Source organism: Temnothorax americanus, unplaced genomic scaffold (assembly GCF_048541705.1).
Source record: "Temnothorax americanus isolate GAGA-0224 unplaced genomic scaffold, ASM4854170v1 Scaffold9, whole genome shotgun sequence".
Lineage (NCBI taxonomy): Eukaryota > Metazoa > Arthropoda > Insecta > Hymenoptera > Formicidae > Temnothorax > Temnothorax americanus.
In genome coordinates, this window is record NW_027509812.1 from 81,586 (window position 1) to 103,030 (window position 21,445).

At 37.9% G+C, this 21,445-nt stretch overlaps 2 protein-coding genes and 1 long non-coding RNA gene across 10 annotated transcripts; 2 read left to right on the forward strand and 1 right to left on the reverse strand.

The window, feature by feature from the left end:
- Window positions 1–1,818: 1,818 nt before the first annotated feature.
- Window positions 1,819–9,146, forward strand: Karybeta3 (karyopherin beta 3). Of its 2 annotated transcripts, none has more exons than XM_077425048.1 (14): window positions 1,819–1,978; window positions 3,267–3,416; window positions 3,558–3,784; window positions 3,867–3,963; window positions 4,279–4,844; window positions 5,179–5,287; window positions 5,665–5,964; window positions 6,205–6,387; window positions 6,495–6,621; window positions 6,741–7,106; window positions 7,192–7,445; window positions 7,589–8,109; window positions 8,186–8,405; window positions 8,501–9,146. In XM_077425048.1, exons 1-14 carry the CDS (start codon window positions 1,898–1,900, stop codon window positions 8,588–8,590), a joined length of 3,291 nt encoding a protein of 1,096 aa, XP_077281174.1. In that variant the 5' UTR covers window positions 1,819–1,897; the 3' UTR covers window positions 8,591–9,146. The 2 variants fall into 2 exon arrangements, with proteins under 2 accessions (XP_077281174.1, XP_077281176.1); XM_077425050.1 differs by lacking the exon at window positions 1,819–1,978 and adding an exon at window positions 2,614–2,905.
- A 1,926-nt stretch (window positions 9,147–11,072) lies between these two features.
- LOC143907932 (uncharacterized) lies at window positions 11,073–15,776 on the reverse strand. Its single transcript, XR_013260007.1, has 2 exons — window positions 15,446–15,776; window positions 11,073–11,687 (listed from the first exon to the last, which is right to left on the reverse strand). It is a non-coding gene; the product is annotated as an uncharacterized LOC143907932 (long non-coding RNA).
- LOC143907928 (choline-phosphate cytidylyltransferase A) lies at window positions 12,454–21,347 on the forward strand. Of its 7 annotated transcripts, XM_077425064.1 has the most exons (11): window positions 15,850–16,045; window positions 16,077–16,103; window positions 16,654–16,807; window positions 17,536–17,619; window positions 17,950–18,058; window positions 18,155–18,271; window positions 18,435–18,586; window positions 18,679–18,900; window positions 19,078–19,245; window positions 20,256–20,377; window positions 20,491–21,347. In XM_077425064.1, the coding sequence occupies exons 3-11, from the start codon at window positions 16,697–16,699 to the stop codon at window positions 20,591–20,593; spliced, it is 1,188 nt and encodes a 395-aa protein (XP_077281190.1). In that variant the 5' UTR covers window positions 15,850–16,045; window positions 16,077–16,103; window positions 16,654–16,696; the 3' UTR covers window positions 20,594–21,347. The 7 variants fall into 7 exon arrangements, with proteins under 7 accessions (XP_077281191.1, XP_077281188.1, XP_077281190.1 ...); XM_077425065.1 differs by lacking the exons at window positions 15,850–16,045; window positions 16,077–16,103 and adding an exon at window positions 12,454–12,825; XM_077425062.1 differs by lacking the exons at window positions 15,850–16,045; window positions 16,077–16,103 and adding an exon at window positions 12,981–13,345.
- Window positions 21,348–21,445: the final 98 nt, after the last annotated feature.

Below are 21,445 nucleotides of genomic sequence, written 5' to 3' on the forward strand. Positions count from 1 at the left end.
ATGTAATGTAATATATATTTTGTCATACTTGTGTGTATCTTTTGTAGTACGCGTAATCTTATTATACTAATAAAACAGTTGCTCATGTCAAGTAATCGATAATATATATATAAACCTGATATAAATTAAAAATTATAAAAATATTCCTTTTCGGTATTTTAATTCGAAAGACATTTGTGTTCTATTAAAACGTAATGTGCCCAATTTACAACTAAAATTTCATGAGATTAACACTTAACTCAATGTTAATTCAATTTCAAAATAAATAAATAAAATATAGTCGTATGGCAATTTGTTGACAAATCTATGAGAAAGGCTTTTTAAAAGTTTATCAGAACTTGAAGAGTATTTTTGCTTCTATATTTCTGAATTGGCGTTATCCTCCCTGCGTTTATATTTTTGCGTTTTCACGTAGAGGCAAACAATGAGTGCAGACAGTTGCAAATAAAACGCGATGCGTCGAGCTGCGCACTGTCAGATGTGTTTCGCGAACGCAGTCCACGTACTGGTCCATGACTAAACAGACTTTAATTGCGGAAAATCACTGTAATCACGAAACGCTGGCGTAAGCTCGTTTTTCTCTCCCTATCCTTTTCCTACTATCATCCCCATCGACATCGACGAATATATCTGAATAAAGACTTAGAATAATCATTAGTTTACAAAAAAAGAGCTAGACTGCAATTATTGATGAAGCAATCGTTTAAATTATCCACTACCTGAACTTTCCAATAGACTGATAGATTCAAGAGACAATTAATTTATCATAATAAATCAGATTATATATATCTGATCTAATACATCTGATTATATATAATAATATTATAGTCTGATATATTTTAGCAAATTTGATTATAAACAAATTATTAAGGGACACTGTTCCATTTTATTAAAGAATAATATTTAAGGCATCTTAATTAAGACATAATAATGTTCTTCGGGATATTCAATTCATTATTCACTTAATGTCTCAACGGCAGCACATTGGAACAAAATAATATTAATTTACTAAATTTTAATTAGTAAAATCAAATTTACAAATAATAAATTATTATTAATAAAATTACTAAAATCAAATAAAAAATATTTTAACTTCAAGACATCATAATATTCTCCAGGATCATACTTAATTGATGTTCCAAAATGACAGTCTGAAACAAAGTAATTTACTTAGTTTTGCTATAATTAAATCTACAAATAATAAATTATTATTAATAAATTTAGCAAAATTAATAAAATTAAGTAAAAAATACACCTTATTTTTCCAAACATTGCATAATGTTTTCCGGGTTCATATTTAATTGATGTTCCAATGACAACTCTGGAACAAAGTAATTTTAATTTACTTAGTTTTAATTGCTATAATCAAATCTACAAATAATAAATTATTATTAATAAAATGTCCAAAGTTACTAGATTGAAAAAAAGATTTAAAAATCACTAGATTTGAAATAAATTGGGACTTAAAAGTTACTAAATTGAAAGGTTGGGATTTGAAAGTTACTAGATTCCGAAAGATTGCAAATATTATTAAATTCCGTATGTTTTTTTAAGTTACTCTATTTTAAAAATTATTTCTGAGTTATATTAAAATAACTAATTTCTATAATATCTAAGATTTCCGCAGTTATTAGACTCCAAATTCACTGTCAAACGAAGGAACCAATTGAATTCAGCGGACGTTTCGTTTCCAACAATTTTTAAAAGCAACGCCGCGCGGCGGCCGCCGGCGCGAGGCGCCACGGGGCGATGTCCGCGATGTTGGCACCGCGCGCTCGGCGAATAGTGACGTTTCGCCGCGCGACGTTGGCCACGTCGCACGACGAGAGATCGACTCGCGGGGGGCAAGTGTGCGGCTGTGCGCTTGGCTTCATTCGTTCGTGTTCGTTCGGTAACAATGGCGGCAGACCTCGACCAGTTTCAACAACTTCTGAATACACTCCTCAGCACAGACAACGATGTCCGGACGCGGGCGGAGGTACGTGTAAACGCCTGGTGAATTCTCGGCGGTCGCGCCCGCTCGACGTCGATCGCGCCCGGCGGCGGCCCGCGCGGATCGCGGCACGCGTTCCGTCGTGCCGAGCACGTTGCCGACGTGTTGTGTGTCAGAGCTCGCGCGCGGGCTGCTCCGGAGCCGGCGTCGGTCCGCGCGACGCGGTCCGTCGAACGGCGACGTCGCCGATCCGTCCATCATCGTCGACCGCGAGGAATCCGTCGAGCGCGACGACCGGGCGTCGAATTTCCGCGACGCGCCTACCCGCGCGCGATCGGTCAAGAAATCCAAAATGGTGTCCCCCTCCGCACGCGGGCATCGCGCGCCCCGCGTGCCATCCGTCAGCTCCGCGTGTACGGGCGATGTACGGATGCCGACGCTCGCCGGCGTGCTCGACTCCGAGCTCCTTTTTTTTTTTTTTTTTTTTTCCCCCCGGGCAGCGCGACTTGCTCGCGATCAACGCGATGACGCGATTAACGTCCGGCCGTGCGTCCGTCCTGGTCCGTCCGTCCCCGCGCGGCAAGCGCGTTCCACGCGAGATGCGTCTCGGTTTCCCGCCTACACACGCGAGCCACGCGATTTCCGGCGACATCGTGGCCGGTGGCGTGCACCGCGTGTACATCGTCGTTCCTCTGGTTCGCGATGTTCGCGAGCCGCCCGAGAATATCGGCTCGCGAGTCCGCGACTTTGATGCCGCTCGGCGCGCTCTATATATGCCTTTTACCTTGACTCACGGCACGATCACGTGTCGAGCGTAATTCGTCGAATATTCATACGTGCGTCGATTACGATATGTACGCCGCACGAAATGCGTCAGATCCAGCTTGGTAAATTTAGTTCAGGAGAGAGGGAGAGAGAGAGACACTGAAAGAGAGAAAGCTTGGATTTTGGCATCTATGAAGATAAATATCTGTAGATATATTCATCGCACATTGCTTTGTATATGACGTATAATGTATAACAACAGGATAAAGACATTACAATGACTTTACAATTTTCTATCGTTAAAGTGTGATGTCGCTTCTTCTTTTGCACTTTTGTAAAATTTGATTTTTCCTATAGAAAATTATGTGTTTAATTCTTCAAAGGAAAAATTAATGCTTTTTAGATAGATATAAAAATTTGTAGAAAGTTTTGAATAAAGTAACTTTATAGCTTAAATTTCTAAAGGAATTGTATTATTTGATTAGAAGGCTTATATTATGTCGTCAGGAATTTAACAAAGATCTTAAATAATCAACGATATTTTTAATGAGAAATTGAAATTATTTAGGAGGCGTACGGAAATCTTCCAGTGGAAAGCAAGGTGACGTTTCTGTTAACTACCGTTTGCAATGGCACGCTTGCAGAAGACATGCGGGCCATAGCCGCAGTGCTGTTGCGTCGGTTATTCTCTTCAGAATTTCTGGACTTTTATCCCAAGGTAGTCCTCCTAAAAAGCTCTTTTCCTTAATTTCCAGTTGCTACATAAAATATCTTTCTTAAAATAAGCTTTTTTCAATAATCATCTACGTTTGAATCAAAGGTCAGTTAAAGATAAATTTGATATGCTATTATTTCACAGATTCCACCGGAGGCGCAAATCCAATTGAAGGAACAAATTTTACTATCGGTCCAAACCGAACAAACCGAAAGTATCCGACGTAAAGTTTGCGACGTTGCAGCCGAAGTTGCCAGGAATTTAATAGACGAAGATGGTAATAATCAGTGGCCGGAGTTTCTTCAGTTCCTATTTCAATGCGCGAATAGTCCGTTGCCGGCATTAAAAGAGAGCGCGCTTCGTATGTTTACGTGAGTTTTCTTTATATTTATCTTGTATGAGTGGTGTATTTATTAAGAATATGAGAGTAAAGCGTATTAAATGTGCATGCAGATCCGTCCCAGGCGTATTTGGAAATCAACAAGCAAATCATCTCGATCTTATAAAACAAATGTTACAACAATCTGTTTTAGACCCGACAAATTACGAGGTAATGTGAAATTTACGTACTCATTTATTTTTCGTACTTTTATTTAGTCTAACGGGAGATAGATACGCGAGTCTCGACAAGATGAGATTACTCGTCACATAATTTCTCCAAAAAAAAAAAAAAAAAAAAAAAGAAATATATATGCCTTCTGATGACTGTAACTTGTGAAGTATTAATTTACAGACAGATACGGGGCATACATTTTATATAGAATAGTTACATTTGTGTTGACATCCTAAACGATTTTTTTTTTTTAATTATCCCAAGTTTTCTATAAGAGTAATTGTAATAATTGCAATTGTTCTTGTCACACAGGTCAGGTTTCAAGCAGTAAGGGCAATTGGAGCGTTTATAACATTACATGACAAAGAGGAAAATATACACAAGCATTTCTCCGAACTAGTTCCAGCGCTTGTACAAGTAACCGCCCAATCTATAGAAAAGCAAGATGATGATGCTCTTATAAAAGTGTTGATAGACCTTGCTGAAACCACGCCAAAATTCCTCAGGGGACAATTAGACAATGTTATGCAAATGTGCATGAATGTATTTTCTAACGAAGAGATGCCTGACTCTTGGAGGCAATTGGCACTAGAAGTTTTGGTAACTCTAGCAGAGACTGCACCAGCTATGGTACGCAAAGTTGGTGAAAAATACATTGTATCTTTAGTACCATTGGTATTGAAGATGATGACTGATTTGGAAGAAGATGAAAAATGGAGTTTCTCTGATGAAATTATCGAGGAAGATAACGATAGCAACACTGTGGTTGCGGAAAGCGCTCTAGACAGATTGGCGTGTGGCCTGGGAGGGAAGACTATGCTACCACAAATTGTGCAAAATATTCCTACAATGTTAAATAACAATGATTGGAAGTATAGGTAAACAATCTTTATTTTTTATATATTTAGTTATAATTTATACATATGATATTTATGAACGTATTCACAGAAAAGTCAGCAGTTACATACTTTTATGTAATTGCGTTACGTCTGTGATAGAATAACGAATGAGATAATTCTCTTTCCCAGCTGCCGTTTTGGCAGTTGGTCTGAGACTCTCATTGGATGTTTAAAATGAGAATTGGCAGTTGTACGATATGACTGCTATAATTACAAAAACATACAGCTTTTTAAATATTTGTTAATTAATAAAATTTTATATCTTTATACTTATCTATTGTGTATATATAAAAATATATTTTTTATTATTTAGACATGCAGCACTTATGGCTATCTCAGCTGTTGGTGAAGGGTGCCACAAGCAAATGGAAGCTCTTTTACCACAAATAATGGACGGAGTCATACAATATTTACAAGATCCGGTAAGTACAAAGACACGCTTGCTTCATAATTTTATTTAACATCAGCTATTAGTTTGAAATTATTTCTTCTTACATCAAGTTATATGTATGTAATTTACTGAGCCACAAATAAATCCGACAGTTATATACATTTGGATATGACTAGTGATACAATTGTGGCAAATTAAGCACAGGACACAAATTCCTTCTGTATTACTGTTTTAGTAATACAGAAAATCAAAATTTGTTCCTTGCGGTTCCTGAGAGCTGACTACTGCTAGTAGTAATAGTAGTCATAGTTTTGGAACATATATTTCCATTCGTACAAACAATATAATATGAAAATAAAATTTGTGGATAAATCAAGTAATGTTGAATTCTTTTTTTTCTTTTTTTAGCATCCTCGTGTAAGATACGCTGCCTGCAACGCAGTAGGTCAAATGTCTACAGACTTTTCGCCCATATTTGAAAAGAAATTTCATGATAAAGTTATCCCTGGATTATTGATGGTGTTGGACGATAACGCAAATCCCAGAGTTCAAGCTCATGCTGGCGCCGCTCTTGTAAACTTTAGCGAAGATTGTCCTAAAAATATTCTCACTCCATACCTCGATGCTATAATGGCTAAACTTGAATCTATCCTGACTGCTAAATTCCACGAATTAGTTGAAAAGGGAACTAAGCTCGTACTGGAACAGGTAAGTTGAGTTATCCTTAGCTCAATGCTTTTTATATCCAGCCGCCAATGGGAGCTGTTGCTTTATGCAGATTATGAATTTAAAATGAGGAATCAAATCTGATATCCGCCAATTATAAGTTTGCCATTTCCACATAAAGCTACGTTAAATTCTCGAGTTATAATAAATTGTAAAATATAAATAAACGTTTACGAAAAGTTAGGACTTATTGTAAAACTGATTCTTTTTTTGTTTATACAGGTTGTCACGACAATTGCTTCTGTTGCGGATACATGCGAAGAGCAATTTGTAACTTATTACGACAGGCTAATGCCTTGTTTAAAATATATTATTCAAAATGCGACTCAGCAGGAACACAAAATATTACGAGGCAAAACTATCGAATGTGTCAGTCTTATAGGCCTAGCTGTTGGCCCAGAAAAGGTGATTAAAATCTTCTGATACTTTGATGTTTTCTGAATGAAAAGCTCATAATTATCAATTATATATTGTTATATATTGTATATATTAATATAGTTTAATCTCAACAGTTTATTGCCGATGCTAGCGATGTTATGGATATGTTACTCAAAACACATTCAGAAGGTGATCTTCCTGATGACGATCCGCAAACCAGCTATCTTATATCTGCTTGGGCCAGGATTTGTAAAATTCTTGGTAAGATATTACACAATGAAAACTTTTTATGCTCTTTTGCACATTCCACGCTTTATCGTACTTCAGGAAGTTTTTATAATCACACAGTTCCTTAAAAACACTTGTATTTTTTTTTATAGGGAAACAATTTGAACAGTACTTACCATTAGTAATGGGACCCGTATTGCGAACAGCCGCTATGAAACCTGAAGTTGCATTACTAGACAATGAAGACATGGAAGGCATTGAGGGTGATCTTGATTGGCAGTTTGTTTCACTAGGAGAGCAACAAAACTTTGGAATCAAAACAGCTGGTTTGGAGGACAAGGCTTCTGCGTGCGAGATGTTGGTTTGTTACGCGCGGGAATTAAAGGAAGGCTTTGCGGATTATGCGGAAGAAGTGGTGCGATTAATGGTGCCGATGTTGAAGTTTTACTTCCACGACGGTGTCAGAACTGCAGCTGCGGCAAGTTTGCCGTATCTTCTCGACTGTGCTAAAATAAAAGGTTATTAGATAATTAATATTTTTATTGAAGAACCACATAACTTTTCTATCGTCAACTGTCTTATCGCACATATCAATGTTTACAGGTCCACAGTATCTAGAAGGCATGTGGGCATATATTTGCCCAGATCTGTTGAAAGCTATCGATACAGAACCAGAATCGGAAGTGTTGTTGGAATTATTGTCCTCTTTAGCAAAATGTATCGAGACATTGGGCGCAGGTTGCTTAAGTGCACCGCATATGACTGAACTTTTACGACTTTTAGATAAGTTACTTAAAGAACATTTTGAAAGAGCAGTTGCTAGATTGGAGAAACGAAAAGATGAAGATTATGATGAGGTAATAATTTGTGATGAGGTAATAATCTATGTATAGTAATCTATAAAGTCTGTTGTCTATAAAACTTGATAGAAATTTTTTAAATAATTAAATGAATGTTATAAAAATATATTGATCTGTATTAACTATATTTATTGGTTTAGGTTGTTGAAGAACAACTTGCTGATGAAGACAATGAGGACGTATACACGCTCAGCAAAATTGCTGATATTTTGCATGCCTTATTTACAACTCACAAGTCTTCATTCTTCCCATACTTTGATCAAATATGCGTACATTTCGTAAAATTATTGAGCCCCGAAAGATCGTGGGCGGATCACCAATGGGCTTTATGCGTCTTTGACGACGTTATAGAATTCGGAGGACCTGAGTGCGCAAAATATCAAGATCTCTTTTTGCGACCCATGATTCAATACGTTTCTGACAAGTCCGCAGAAGTTAGGCAGGCAGCGGCTTATGGCTGCGGAGTTTTAGGCCAATTTGGTGGAGAAGGCTTTGCGCAAGCGTGTGCAGAAGCTTTACCAAAACTGATGGAAGTTATTAGCGATCCCGAATCTAGGTCGCCAGAGAATGTAAACCCTACTGAAAATGCTATTTCAGCAGTGACTAAAATTCTCAAATACAATAACAAAGCAATCAACGTCGATGAGATTCTTCCACATTGGTAAATTGATATTTTAAGAAATTGTTATTTTTAATAAATATAAACTCATGAACACACTCAAAACGCTTCTTTACAGGCTAACTTGGCTGCCAGTTGTCGAAGATGAAGACGAAGCCCCTCACGTATACGGATATCTATGCGATTTGATCGAAGCAAATCACGCAGTAGTTTTAGGAACGAATAATGCGCATTTGCCACGACTTATAAGTTTCTTTGCCGAAGCGTTGTTCAGAGAAGCCGTGCCTACCGACCATCCCGTTATGTCTAGAATCCTTAGTATCGTTAGAGAAATACAGGTGTGTGGGCAAAAAGTCTATACTTATCGTTGCAAGCTTTCGGATAATATAATAAATATACATAATAAATGACAAATGATTTTATTTCTTTCCAGAAAAACGACACGATATTCCAGGCGATCATTATGCAGTTAACAACAGATCAACAACAGGCGCTTCACGAGGCACTCAGTGCACTAAGTTGAATTTTTAACATCGTAACAAATGAAATTATTGCTCGTGTTAAATAATCTCCCGAAAAAAAATCGTAATTAAAATCGCAATTATTGTATATAGGTATATTGTACCTATAAAACATTTGCTCCAGCCTAGTTATATATACACACGCAGATATATTTAAGCATTCTACATATTATTATCCACATACTTGTTAAGTATGTATTTCTGTATCATTATCAGATTTGATTAGTTTTCTATTATCAGGGATTGTTGAATAATTGAAGTAAAATTAGGGTTTGTCACTGTTCGATTTATAATGCTTCTACGAATGAAGCTAAGTCGACAGAAATTTTATCGATTATGAATGAACTCACATTGGCAGAATTTAAAACTATATCCCTAAAATATTTTAAATCCAATATTTTATATGTATATATATATACTTGTTGTATATATACCTCTTTTCTTTCTATATCACATTGGTGAACATTATTAAAAAAGTTTATGAATAATGACATCGACTTAAATCAGACATTCAAACGAGAACATTCTCCTGCCATTGAGAGTCGAACGATGCTAAATCATCTTTTACAAAAATGGCTTTGTAAAAATTGCATAGTACATACATATAGCTTTGTTATGCGAGTATAACGTTTAAGGAATTATGATTTTGTCACTGTGATCTTTCTAAATTGCGTCAACATTCTCAAGCTATCCCACGTTCCGGTAAGCTGTAATGCAAGATAGACTGGAAAGCCTCATTGTAGCCATGAAGTGAACGCGTGACATTGTGATTTAGGTATTTTTATTATTAAATTTAGATACATGTTATTTAATGATGCAATTTAATGTTGCAATGTTGAGCTCTATATACGAATGCCTTTTGAATGAAACGTAATGAAGAGTTTTAAAAATTTTAGATTCGAGATCAGTAAGATGTGACTCCGCGACTATAACGAATACATTTTTTTTCTTATTTAGATAGAGATACATCAAAAATTTAGGTTTTCAAGTGCCGCAAATTTTTCTTGTAATCTTACAGCTAATTCGTATTGAGTTATGCTTATACTTAGCTGTAACTTTACAACATTATTCTTATCGTAAAACCAAAATGTGTTACTCGAGAAATAAAAATAAGAAATATGAAAGATATGCAAAAAAAAGGCGATTTGACAATACGGAATGCATTACGTTTCCTTCGGCCGATGTAACACGATGAGAATTGAGATGTTGAAAAGGACTGAGCGAAATAATCCATTTAAACGGCTCCCGCCTCCGTTCTTGTTGCTATTTATTTACAAAATATACTCCGATTACTTGCGACTGTCTCGAAATTTCACCGATGGAAAAAGTTTTACCTCTAGTACACCATCGCGGCCACTCTTACCGTAAATGTTCCAAGTAAATAACAACCTTTTTTTACTAAGACGTGTAGAGGAGTAAAAGTAAAGAGAATAAACATTTATTTGTACATACGTCAAAGTATATAAAAATATCGCGAATACGTATAGAGTTGAAGTATCCGATTGTTAAGTATCCATGATATACGGTACAGCCTCGTTATTTCACCGAAAGTCAACAACACGATCTTGTAAGATGCACATAATTGCAGCAAATACATCGGAAGAATCGATACAGGACTGTTTATGACGTTTATGCGATACACATTTGCGACACAGAGAGAGAGAGAGAGAGAGAGAGGGAGAGAGAGAGTAAAAATCAATGTGAAAAGAAAGAAAAAATTATATATAATTCTTATATAGAGATTATTTTAAAATCATTACTAGCTAAAATAAATCTCAGCTTTGTAATCGTTTGTTTTGCTTCACCTACATTCATACATCTTAATTTTAATAAATTTAATTTATTGGCCAGTATGTATATTTTGCAAAACTTTGCGTAAACAGAACGTATAATATACATCGTACATCGTTGAATTTTTGCAAGAGTTGTCGTCTTAAATAATCGATAAGAGTTAACTGCTCGTCGACGTTTCGACGTTTATCTCGCCCAGTATAATTATCTTCGAGTAATTTATCTAAATTATCTAAATTATCTAAAATTTATATATATTACAAGGCTATATACGATAACTATCCTATAGGCGTTTCCATGACGTGTAAAAGCCGATAAGAGAGGCAAAAGAAATGCGTATTAATTATCGGCATGCAATTCAAACGTACCGTCGAAGTTGGAATAGTTAAAAATATCACGCATATCATTCGTATATCAAATTACGGAGTGTCGCTTTATCGATCATTGTCGCGAACGATAAAATATTTTCGTAGATGGTTGACGAGCGTGGCGCGTATATGATTTCCCAAGGCATTAACACTTGCATCGTATGTCACAATATAACGGGATATTGCAAATGCATTTATTTATAGCACTCGCATTTTGCCGTTTCATTTTACACGAGTAATTCACATATTTCAATATCAATATATTGGAAGGGTGAGACAGGTCAACGTGAACGGACAGCTCAGTCCTGATATCGAACTTTTTATAACGGCCGATTAACATATGCGTCTATAATTAGCTAGTGAAAACAGGGAAAAGATTAAGCTGTCGTCAATCAGAATAAAATGGAAATCAAATTTCGAATGTATCTCAGAGACTCGTCGTTTCTTTTTATTTTATTTTATTTTATAAGACGACCGGAAAATGCGGTTAACGGAAAATCGATAATCGCGCTGCCTTTCTTCACTCGAACGCGTGAAACGATGAAATTTACGGTGCATTATGCGCCCGCAATTTTACGAGGTAAGCGGCCGGTGATCCGCCGTAAAATGAAAACGCACACATGTTTTAAAGTAACGGAGGAAACCTGATTTGAGAGCGTAATTCGCGTAGCGGTATACTTTGCATCTCGCGCTTATGTACACGCTTATACAGTAACTCTTAAATATTTTTCGCACTCATGCTCGAATATTGTTCAAAATATTTTCTTCGCAAATTGAGCTGAGAATTAAAAGAGAATAGGCGAAGCGCTGAAGCATATAACGACTATGGCGTTCTGATACGGAAGGCTGCATCTCCCGCAGTCGTGGCCGTCGATCTCCGATTCAAGTTTGCTCCTCGCAGCTGAAATTCCTATGTGCCTCTCATTTTCCTTTCTTTTCTCTGTAATTATGTATAATTAGATACTTCATTTCAAATGCAGAAAGTACAACAGCGCCAGCTATTAAAACAGACTTACGACCGTCATACGTTCGCATTCATTATGTGTATCAGGTGAACTTAGAATAATACGGTACTTGCACGATAAAAAATTGTGACAACCTTACTTTTTTCAAGTTTTCTAAGTTTTTTTTTTTTTTGTTTTTTTTTAATCCTTTGAGACCAAGTATCTATTTTTATCTGGAACCTTAAATTGCACGGTTTTCAATAACACAGAACTAATTAATCGCATTATTCGAGGGTTGCCTGTAATCATTAAATACGATGATCCACATACACACGCAAAATAAATTAAAAATATGATTTTGCGCATATATATACAATCAGATTTATTTTACAAAATATAAAACATGAGTATCTATTGCATTTATATATTTTAAATTTGATAACGTAAACCGAGAGATCTCATTTCGGATTCACCGATTTGCATCGCGAGCGGTGGTCTCTCGGAACGGAAAAATTCCGAGAATGCTTCGCGTCGGCTCTTTTTTTTTGTTGTTGTCTCCTCCGCTTTTTGCGGGCCGTATTCCACGTATGTACATATACGTACACACATCCGCGCGCGCGTATGGACTGTACATACGTGCAGGCCGGCATAAACGGCCGGGCGCGCACATGACGCCGGCGATCATCCGATATTACGTCATCGTCGCCCTCTCGCCTGCTCTCGCCCGAGAGTCGCGGACGCGGATAGCGCCCGCTCCGCTCTATCGCCGCCGCGCTCATACGTGTATCCGCGACGATAAAAAGCGTACGTTAAAGCGGCCAAAGCGGACGCAGTGCGCGGCGAGGTGCCGATAAAATAAAGGGAGGATCATCGCGCGCGTATCCGGGATTAGGATTATCGGACGCGTGCGCGCGCGCGCCCGAGCGATAAGCCTCTCTAATCGCGCGACTATAGAATCGCGGAAATCTCTCTCCCTTCCCCGGTGGGGCGTGGGGCTATAGCGGTGGGCTCGGTTGCGTGATATCGCGCGTCGACGCTCCCACGTTCCCCGTCGTCGCGACGCCCGGCAAATTTCGAAGGCCGCCGGACCCGGACACGAATGCGCGCGCGGCCGTCACGGAGTGACCAATAACGGTAAGGCAATGGCATTCTGGCATTGTGTGTGTCCCGCTTGAAGATAAATAAATAAACGCTGCGACGCGCGCGACGAGGGCGTCGGAGAATCCCAGCGGTGCGCGGGACTCCCACGACGCGGTGTATACGCGGTACGTGTGCCGTCGTACTTCCGCGGCGACGTGTCGCGCGCACGTCGGTAGCGGGGCACTTCCGAGGGTGCGGACGCCCGTGATCGATGGAACACGCGACGTGGGAACCGAGAGCGGGTTCCTTCGTGACTATTCGTGACTCGTGACTCGTGACTCACGGGGCAACATTGTCACGTGCCGATGACAGTTCTGTTCTTTTTGTAGCTGCGCCGCGTTATTAATGCCTATATTTCCCGCGCTTGAAACGTGAAACAATTAGAGGATGTAACATCGGTTGGACGTTGGATCCCAGCACGCACCGAGGGACATGCAACTCCAGACAGCACAATATCCAAAATCGCAACAAGACGTCTTTAAGACATTGTGCCGTCTGGGAACTTACACGCTAGGTATGATTTCCCACTCGGCAATGTAAATGCATCAGGTATTTACATTGTTGATTAGGAAATATATAACTGGCATGTTAATCGCATGTTAATTTGGTGTTTACTGAAATGAGGAAAGGAGGAGAGAGAAATGAGCGGAGCGAAACGTTCGGCGGCGCACTGACGTTTATTTCACCCACGCGGACGCCGGGAGCGTTTTGTTTGCGTTAAAACGTTTGAAATTGACTTCCGTTGACTTTCTTTGTTCGCTGAACGCGGGGCGCGTCCGGTATTAGCGCGGGGCTAATTCAGCGAAATGTCGATGGAACCGAACGTAACGGTACGCGTGTCGTGAACGAAAGAATGTATAGAGAGAAAGCGGAAGGAAGATCGCCGGCGACAAGTCGCGAATATTACGGCGAAACAAATCATGCGCACAATGCGCGCAAAATCACGCGTTGCGCGGAGGAGCTCGCATACTTATATATATATGCGTGGCGAAGTTTTGGAAAAACTTTCGGCTTTGCGTTTTCTTTCTTTTGCCGGGCGAATGAGATCGCGTTCTGCGAATCCCTGGCGAAAGAGATTAGTTGGACTCTGTTCCCGGAAAAGGAATTGTTATACTCTAATGTCCATTTCTATCAATAAGGATTGACTTTATCTCGGTTTGACTTGCTTTTTATCTTTTTCTAATTCTTAAAATTAGAAAAGGATAAAAAGTAAGTTAAACCGAGATATATAAAGTTAATCGGCATTGGTAGAAACGGACATAAAATCTCATGATTGCTAAATAGCACTCTTTAGGCGTTTGTTTTATTTTTATTGTCACAACTGAAAAATATCGTCCATCGTATTAATAAAATTTGAAGAAATTAGAACATTAGAATTGGACTAAATTAAATTAAATTTTAATTCAATCTTGTAATTTTTAAATTTAATGTACATTATTATTAAATTCAATTTAGTTTAGTTTGAAATTTCATCTTAATATATAGATATCTCCGTGACGAAAGAAAGAGAGACAGATTTTATTTCACCGCTTTATTTATCGGGATATTCCTTGGAAGTTTATCTCTCTCTAGAAGCTATATCTAATAACACAAAGCTGGCGGAAGACTTATATAATCTCGTACGTCGGTTAACTATTACATATAAGTCTTTGCAATTAACAAAATAGCGAATCTCGAATCGTGCATTGTCTACCGCAAGAATCCCCAATTTACGGCTTTCGAAATTTTATCCAACCCAGCAAGAAATTTCGACGTTATATGCAATATATACGTATCTGTGTTTTAGAGAAAAAGAATTGTATCTCCATTATTATTAATTTAGAAAAAACAACATTTCGATTTCTAATATGACTTTTTCTAAACATTGTATCTTAAGAACTAATAATAATAATGGAACCTTTAACAATTATACAGTTAAAATCCTGATACGTTGATCGAAAAACGTAAATTCCATTAAAATCCATTTCGACAAAAACTGGAAATACGATACTATAAGTAACACACCGGTGCACCCTGAATGCAATTTTATTGTTGCACAGTGAAAATCAGAGTTCACATATTTTCAATGTTTAAAATTTGACAAATTTTTGTCAGTGGAACAATAAAATTGCGCGCAGGGTGCACCGGTGTTGCACCAGTTTTCCCAGCAGAAAAGGGGAGCGCTTTATAAACAAGTAAACAACACAGCTATACACAAATAATGTTGCTCGGTATAGCCTCCGTTGTTGTTTACACAGCGCTCCTCCCAAGTCGCAGTGCCTCGCAACTCGCCGCGCGCGCGTAGCAATGTTAGCAATTTTAAACGCTGAGCTGTCTCCTCGCCAAATTGCGCAAACGCACGCTGACCCGCATATCTTTACCGCTGCGACTAATCAATAATTAATTACTTATCGCCATAGTCGCAAAAAAAACAGGACTTTTTTATTCAGTTCAACCCATTCTACTCCAGTTTGAAAATTCCCTTAGTTTAGCTCTACCAGCTACGCCATACTTTTCTTATAAATAAACACGCAATTTTCCTGGCTTGACTCACTACTGGAATGATAATCAAAACCAAGGAAATTCCCCGTTTCGTCAATCTTCTATCAAACGGAGAACGGACCGGAGTACTTACGGAGCTAAAACGCTCCGTTTACGAGTTCAGATCCACCAATCGTCAAGCGCGGCGACGCGGCGTGCCCTCGTTGAACGTTGAACGTGCGCGTGGTCAGTTACTTTTTTCTTCGCGCACATGTTTCGCGCGATGCAAAATACGAACCCGTTTCAGCGACTCCAAACAACGACGCGCGTCAACTTTCGTCGTTGTCCTGTCCCGCGTAAGCGCCGTTAGCCTCTAGGCCTTAGGGCTCCCGAAAGAGGTTGCACTTTTCCCGCACCCGAAACGAGACGGATGTACGGGCGAGAGCGACGGGCGCGAGAAGGAGGAAAGATGAGTAGGTGCGAGGGGCGCAGCTATATACGCGAGGAATCAGACCGTTCAGATTTTCAGACCTATCGCGCGGCGAGCGTCTGCTGGGTCAGCTGTCGAGGCGACTCGCGCACGAAGCACGAACCACGAACGCGTTGCGGACGCTTCCGCACCGAAGTTGCGTTTGTTGCGTCGCGAGTTCCGTCGCGCAGCAGTCCCGGCAGTCCGTACTCCGTTATCGTTCGATCGCGATCGCGCTCCGGGCGCCGAGGAGAATCGCCGACGTGGAAGCGTCTTTCCAACCTTTCCAACCTTTTCCGTAGCCGAAGAGGGGGTCTACGCGAAAAAGGTCTACCGCCGACGCGTAAGTGCCCCCCGCACGAGCGACGCACCACCACCCGGGGATCCACAAGCCCTTCTCGGCCTTCTTCGATTCCACTCCGAGACGATCGCGTCGCGCTCCGAATGTTTCCTTCTTCAACGGGACGCGCGAGCGGCCGACGGCGACGACGACGGCGCGAGCGTGCGTGGCATGCCGCTCGCAGGCGCGGCACCGCGCCGTGACGTCAACCGGCGAATCGCGGATTCCGAGAGCCGCGTTCCCCCGAGGCCGAGGCCCACGTCCGCCGACGCGAGGATGCCGCCGATTACGCGCTCGCTATCGCGTCCGCGATAGCGTGATTGCCCCCTTGGAATTTTTCTTCTATGTCCTAAACTTTAAACCCTGGTCCCTGGAGTCGATTTCGACCTCCAGCGAGGACGTTCCGCTCGTGTTCGATCCGAGAAGCTTTCTTTTCCCCCCCCTTGCATTTGTGTACGCGCATCGGTAGTTATCAACGATAGATCCCGCGTCGCGGAATCCCGTAAATTTGCCGGTGGCTAATCGGAGTAACCAAGTGCTTGTTCGTTTGCAGTTAAATCGAGGCTGCATGGCAACACCATTGCAAACGTAAGAAAATGTCCAGGAAGCGCACCAGAGAGGAAACTATGCTGACTACCGCGTCCCATCGGAACAGCGTTAACGGAGAAAAAGCGTCCTGCTCCAGGGAAGACTCTCCGGTTCACCCTGTAAGCATTCCGTTCGCTATCGGTTCGGCGTGGAAACGTAGGCACGTGGCAAGGCGTTTTACGCGAGACTCGCGTATTTCCCAAGAGAGATCTATTTTCCATACTTATGAATGTAACATAAATGACCTTTTCATCATGCACACATGTATATTTATATCGTGCATTAGATTAACGTACACGTATGTGCATATTTATCTCATTTGATTATTCAGTTTTGTTAGACTGCAACGTTACGCGTGTTACGTTTATAAACTCTGGGTATGTTGGGTCTACTGTTATTAAATACAATACTGAGCAGGGGCTAATCTTTAACGTGGAAAGTGTTGTCTACAGATAATACGTAATATTGCTTTTTAACTGATAATAAGTCTGGCGTGATTCCAGATTGGCATATCCAGTAGTGATAAAAGCTGAGGAAATGCTTTATTGCCTGCTAGTCTTGCGCGGTAACTTTCTATTGAAGCATACCCTGGCATATATTGAATTTAAGCATATTGAGTACGATCCGACTTTTTATTTATATATATATATATGTGCGGTAGTTATGTAATATCTGAAAGTGGTTAAATGCGGTGCGCGGGGTCTTTATTTTTAAATTATCAAGTGCTTTTAGTATAAAATACTAATTACAATATTTGAGATAGAAAAATATAAAAATCACATCTCTATTATATAAATATATATAACTGAATTGTATTAAAAGAACAATGACTTGGGGATCCCAACAGAATTACAACGAAAGTAGCAGTGAGGGTTTAACGTTTTTGAAGGATTGTAATGGTCAAGTTTCTGTTTGTCAGGAAAGATTTCCAGTAAGTTTTTATTTTTATTTAATATACTTATTTCTTTCTTTATTTCGTATAATATATTCAAAAGATAAGAGTAATGTTATTTATTATATAACACAACAAATTGAAGAAATAATTATAAGTATAGTGTAATCCTAAAATAAAAATTTAAATTGTGCCACGTTAATTATATGTCCTGACTATATAAATTTAAGAACGTGAAAAAGAATTTTTTTTTTAACATTACATATACGTGATTATTTGCGTACTAAAAATCAACAATCTAATTAATTTTTTTTTATACGGATTATTATTTATCATCTCGTTAATGTATTCTCTTGTTATTTATTCTAGTCAATCTGTAAAGAAGCACCTTTCAGCGATGATCCAGATGCTATTGTGGAGAGAAATGCATGCGATTATAACACGCGAATTACTTTAAAACAAGCAAGAAGTGGTAAAGGTACGTTTTAACTTTTAACGTGATTCTTATTAAAAATATTAAATATTGTTTCATTTTCCTATTTCTATATATCACTTAAAATAATCCTTTTTTTAGTTCCTAGGAAAATTAGAGTTTATGCCGATGGTATTTATGATCTCTTTCACCAAGGACATGCACGGCAACTTTTACAAGCAAAGAATATTTTTCCAAATGTTTATCTTATCGTTGGAGGTAATTATGCAAAATTGTTTAAGAAAACTTTGTTATTTAATGCTTATATCTTAAATGTTTCTTGCAATTATAACAAATTTATATATATTACATCGCTGATCTACTATTAAAATAAAATATAAATATACTTATAGTATGTCAACTCCATAATTTTATTTTACAGTGTGTAACGATGATTTGACACATAACAAAAAAGGAAGGACTGTAATGACAGACTTAGAAAGATACGATGCTGTTAAACATTGTAGATACGTAGATGAAGTTGTTCGAGACGCACCTTGGGAGCTTGATGATGAATTTATAAAAAAGCACAAGGTACGTACATATTTTTATGCCTTTAAATTTGTGTAATAAAATGCGCATTTTATTTTATATAGAAATTACACGAACTGTGTATTGTATTACAGATTGACTTTGTTGCTCATGATGATATACCATACATGACGGATGATGGAGAGGACGTTTATGCTACATTGAAAGCTAAAGGCATGTTTGTAGCCACACAGAGAACGGAAGGTGTTTCCACGTCGGATATAGTTGCGAGGATAGTAAAAGATTATGACATATACGTCAGAAGAAATCTCGCACGAGGCTACAGCGCAAAGGAACTTAATGTGTCTTTTCTCAATGTAAGTGATTGTCAATTATTGTGTAATATTCGTTTGTCACACTTACATTGTTACAAACATTATTAAAAAGAAAATACTACTTTGTAATTATTTTGGAAGAATGATACACACACACACAAGATAGTAGATTTATAAAGAATAGTTATAACAAATACGCTTATGAGACGAATCTTACAGGAGAAAAAATTTCGCCTACAAAACAAGTTTGATGACCTAAAAGATAAGGGGAAACGAGTAATGGAAAACATTGGCGAGAAACGAATGGATATGATAAGCAAATGGGAAGAGAAATCTCGAGATTTTATCGATGCTTTCCTCTTGCTGTTCGGAAGAGAAGGCAGATTGGTATGTACGTTCATATGTACATGTGCGTACATATGGGTCTTTCGATATGCTTTTAAATATGCTCTAACTGGAAAAAGTGAATTGTATGAAGATATATTGGTTGCCACAGACCTGAAAAACTGGGAAAACTGAGAAAAATCAGGGATATATATAAAGGAGCCTAGAATTTTGAACTTTGCTCACAATTTCCATAAACGTTCTTATTCTAAAAAGTACTTACACTTTTTTAAGTTTTTTAAATATCATGTATCATATCTAACATTTATGGTTAAATGTATTTAAAACTTGTGCACTTTACAAGTCCTTTCTACGTATTACTACAAGGAAGCACTTTTAAGGCGCTCTTGCGTCCATTTTTCGTTTCGTTTTCCCTGTTTTCCTCTCTTGCAATATATATTAACTAAAATAATTAAAATATATATTTTATTCAGTATTTTTATTCAGAATTATTTATTTCATTTAATCGCCCTTTTCTCTCTGAACTGCGTTCTTTTTATTAGTACTTATTTATTTTATGTTGGCCTGAATTTGCATTCAGGATTATATTGTGTTAACCAAACTTTCCCAAATTTATGTTGCTTCTAATAATATAAACTCTCTTGTAATCTTTGCTCGTAAATGTTAAAATTTAAAGCTCCTCACGGTACTCGCCACTCTTTATTTGATGACATCAGAAGCGAGAAACGTTGAGAATTCTTGCGTGCAATTTCCAAATAAAAAGATACACAAGCATAAGATATCACTTCAGCACACTTTGAAAATACTGTTCCGAAGTCTATCCCTTTCCCTTGACAGTTAATAAACAGCTGTACATTTTCAACGTGTCAATTCTCAACGTTTCTTCCTTCTAATCTAATTAAACAAGGATAGAATTATCTCAGGAATCTTAAGATTATTAGTCATGGGGAAAATTCTCCATTATATCGTCTGCAAAACGTACAAAAGTTGAAGAATTTCAAAATTGATTTTCTATAGATTTTGGATTGGAATTTTTTTATTTATATTTGCAGTCAACAATTTGGAATGAGAGTAAAGGTCGTTTAATGCAAGCGTTATCACCACCGGCAAGTCCGAAAAGGGATAGCAGCCCAAGCAGTAGTAACAGCAGCCACAACGATGAAGACCAGACAAGGTACGGGTTTTTGAATATACTTTCTCTATGAAACATCTCTCATGCGTATCTGAGTATGTATGGTATGTATGTATAACTATGTATGAAATTATTTTATGTATCTCATCTTGCAGTCCACCACCAAAGAAAACGGGACGCTTTGAGTTTTCACAAAACAATCATTATTTAAGTGATGATTATAGTGATGATGAAGAAGAACATCTACACTCCAAATGATAACTAATTACATTAAAAAGGCATATATACTCTCTGACCAAAACAAACGTGCAATTTTTATTTATTACCTTAAAAGTTTAGATGTATTTTCATACAACTACATGAACTGCTGATGATGCTATGCTTAACGGATTTTGTATATTATGGTATTTAGCTAGCAGTATACATTAAACAAAATCGCCTGTCGTGATGTGAGAGTTTAGCGTGTTTTTGCAGATTTTATTAAATAGATCGTAAAAAGGATAATAGGTGATACATGTAGATTATCTGAGCCATGTGCTACTCAATGTTTTTTTAACGTTATCGTTTTTGAGATACTGTTACACCGTATTTTAGTTCCTATGTTACTTAATGCAGATGTATTCATTATTTAATTTGCTACTTTTTCATAGTTGAAAATTGAAGATGGACATATGTATCCATAATTTCGAGAGCACGAAATATTCACTAAAATTGTATTTAATGTAAGATAATATGTACTATTATTTTATGATTAATTTTGTACAGAAATGTTTTTATAAAACAATGTTGGTTAATTGCATAAATAATTTATCTTTTATCTTTAGATATGCAAATTCAATTATAATCTGATTCGAACAAGTGCAGTTAATATTACGAGTTAAATTTTACTTTAACCACGTAACTTGATATTTTGTGTTAATACCAAGACGTACAAAACAGATACTTTTAGGCTCATACAATGGAAAATTTTGTTGTATTTTGTATCGCAAATAAATGAATATTTGGAAAATCAGGCATTAGATTGTTTAGAATATTGTAATACGTATATTCTGAATATCATGTATGTTCCTGATAGTCCTGTCTCTTCGGATACTTGATATTTATGAATAA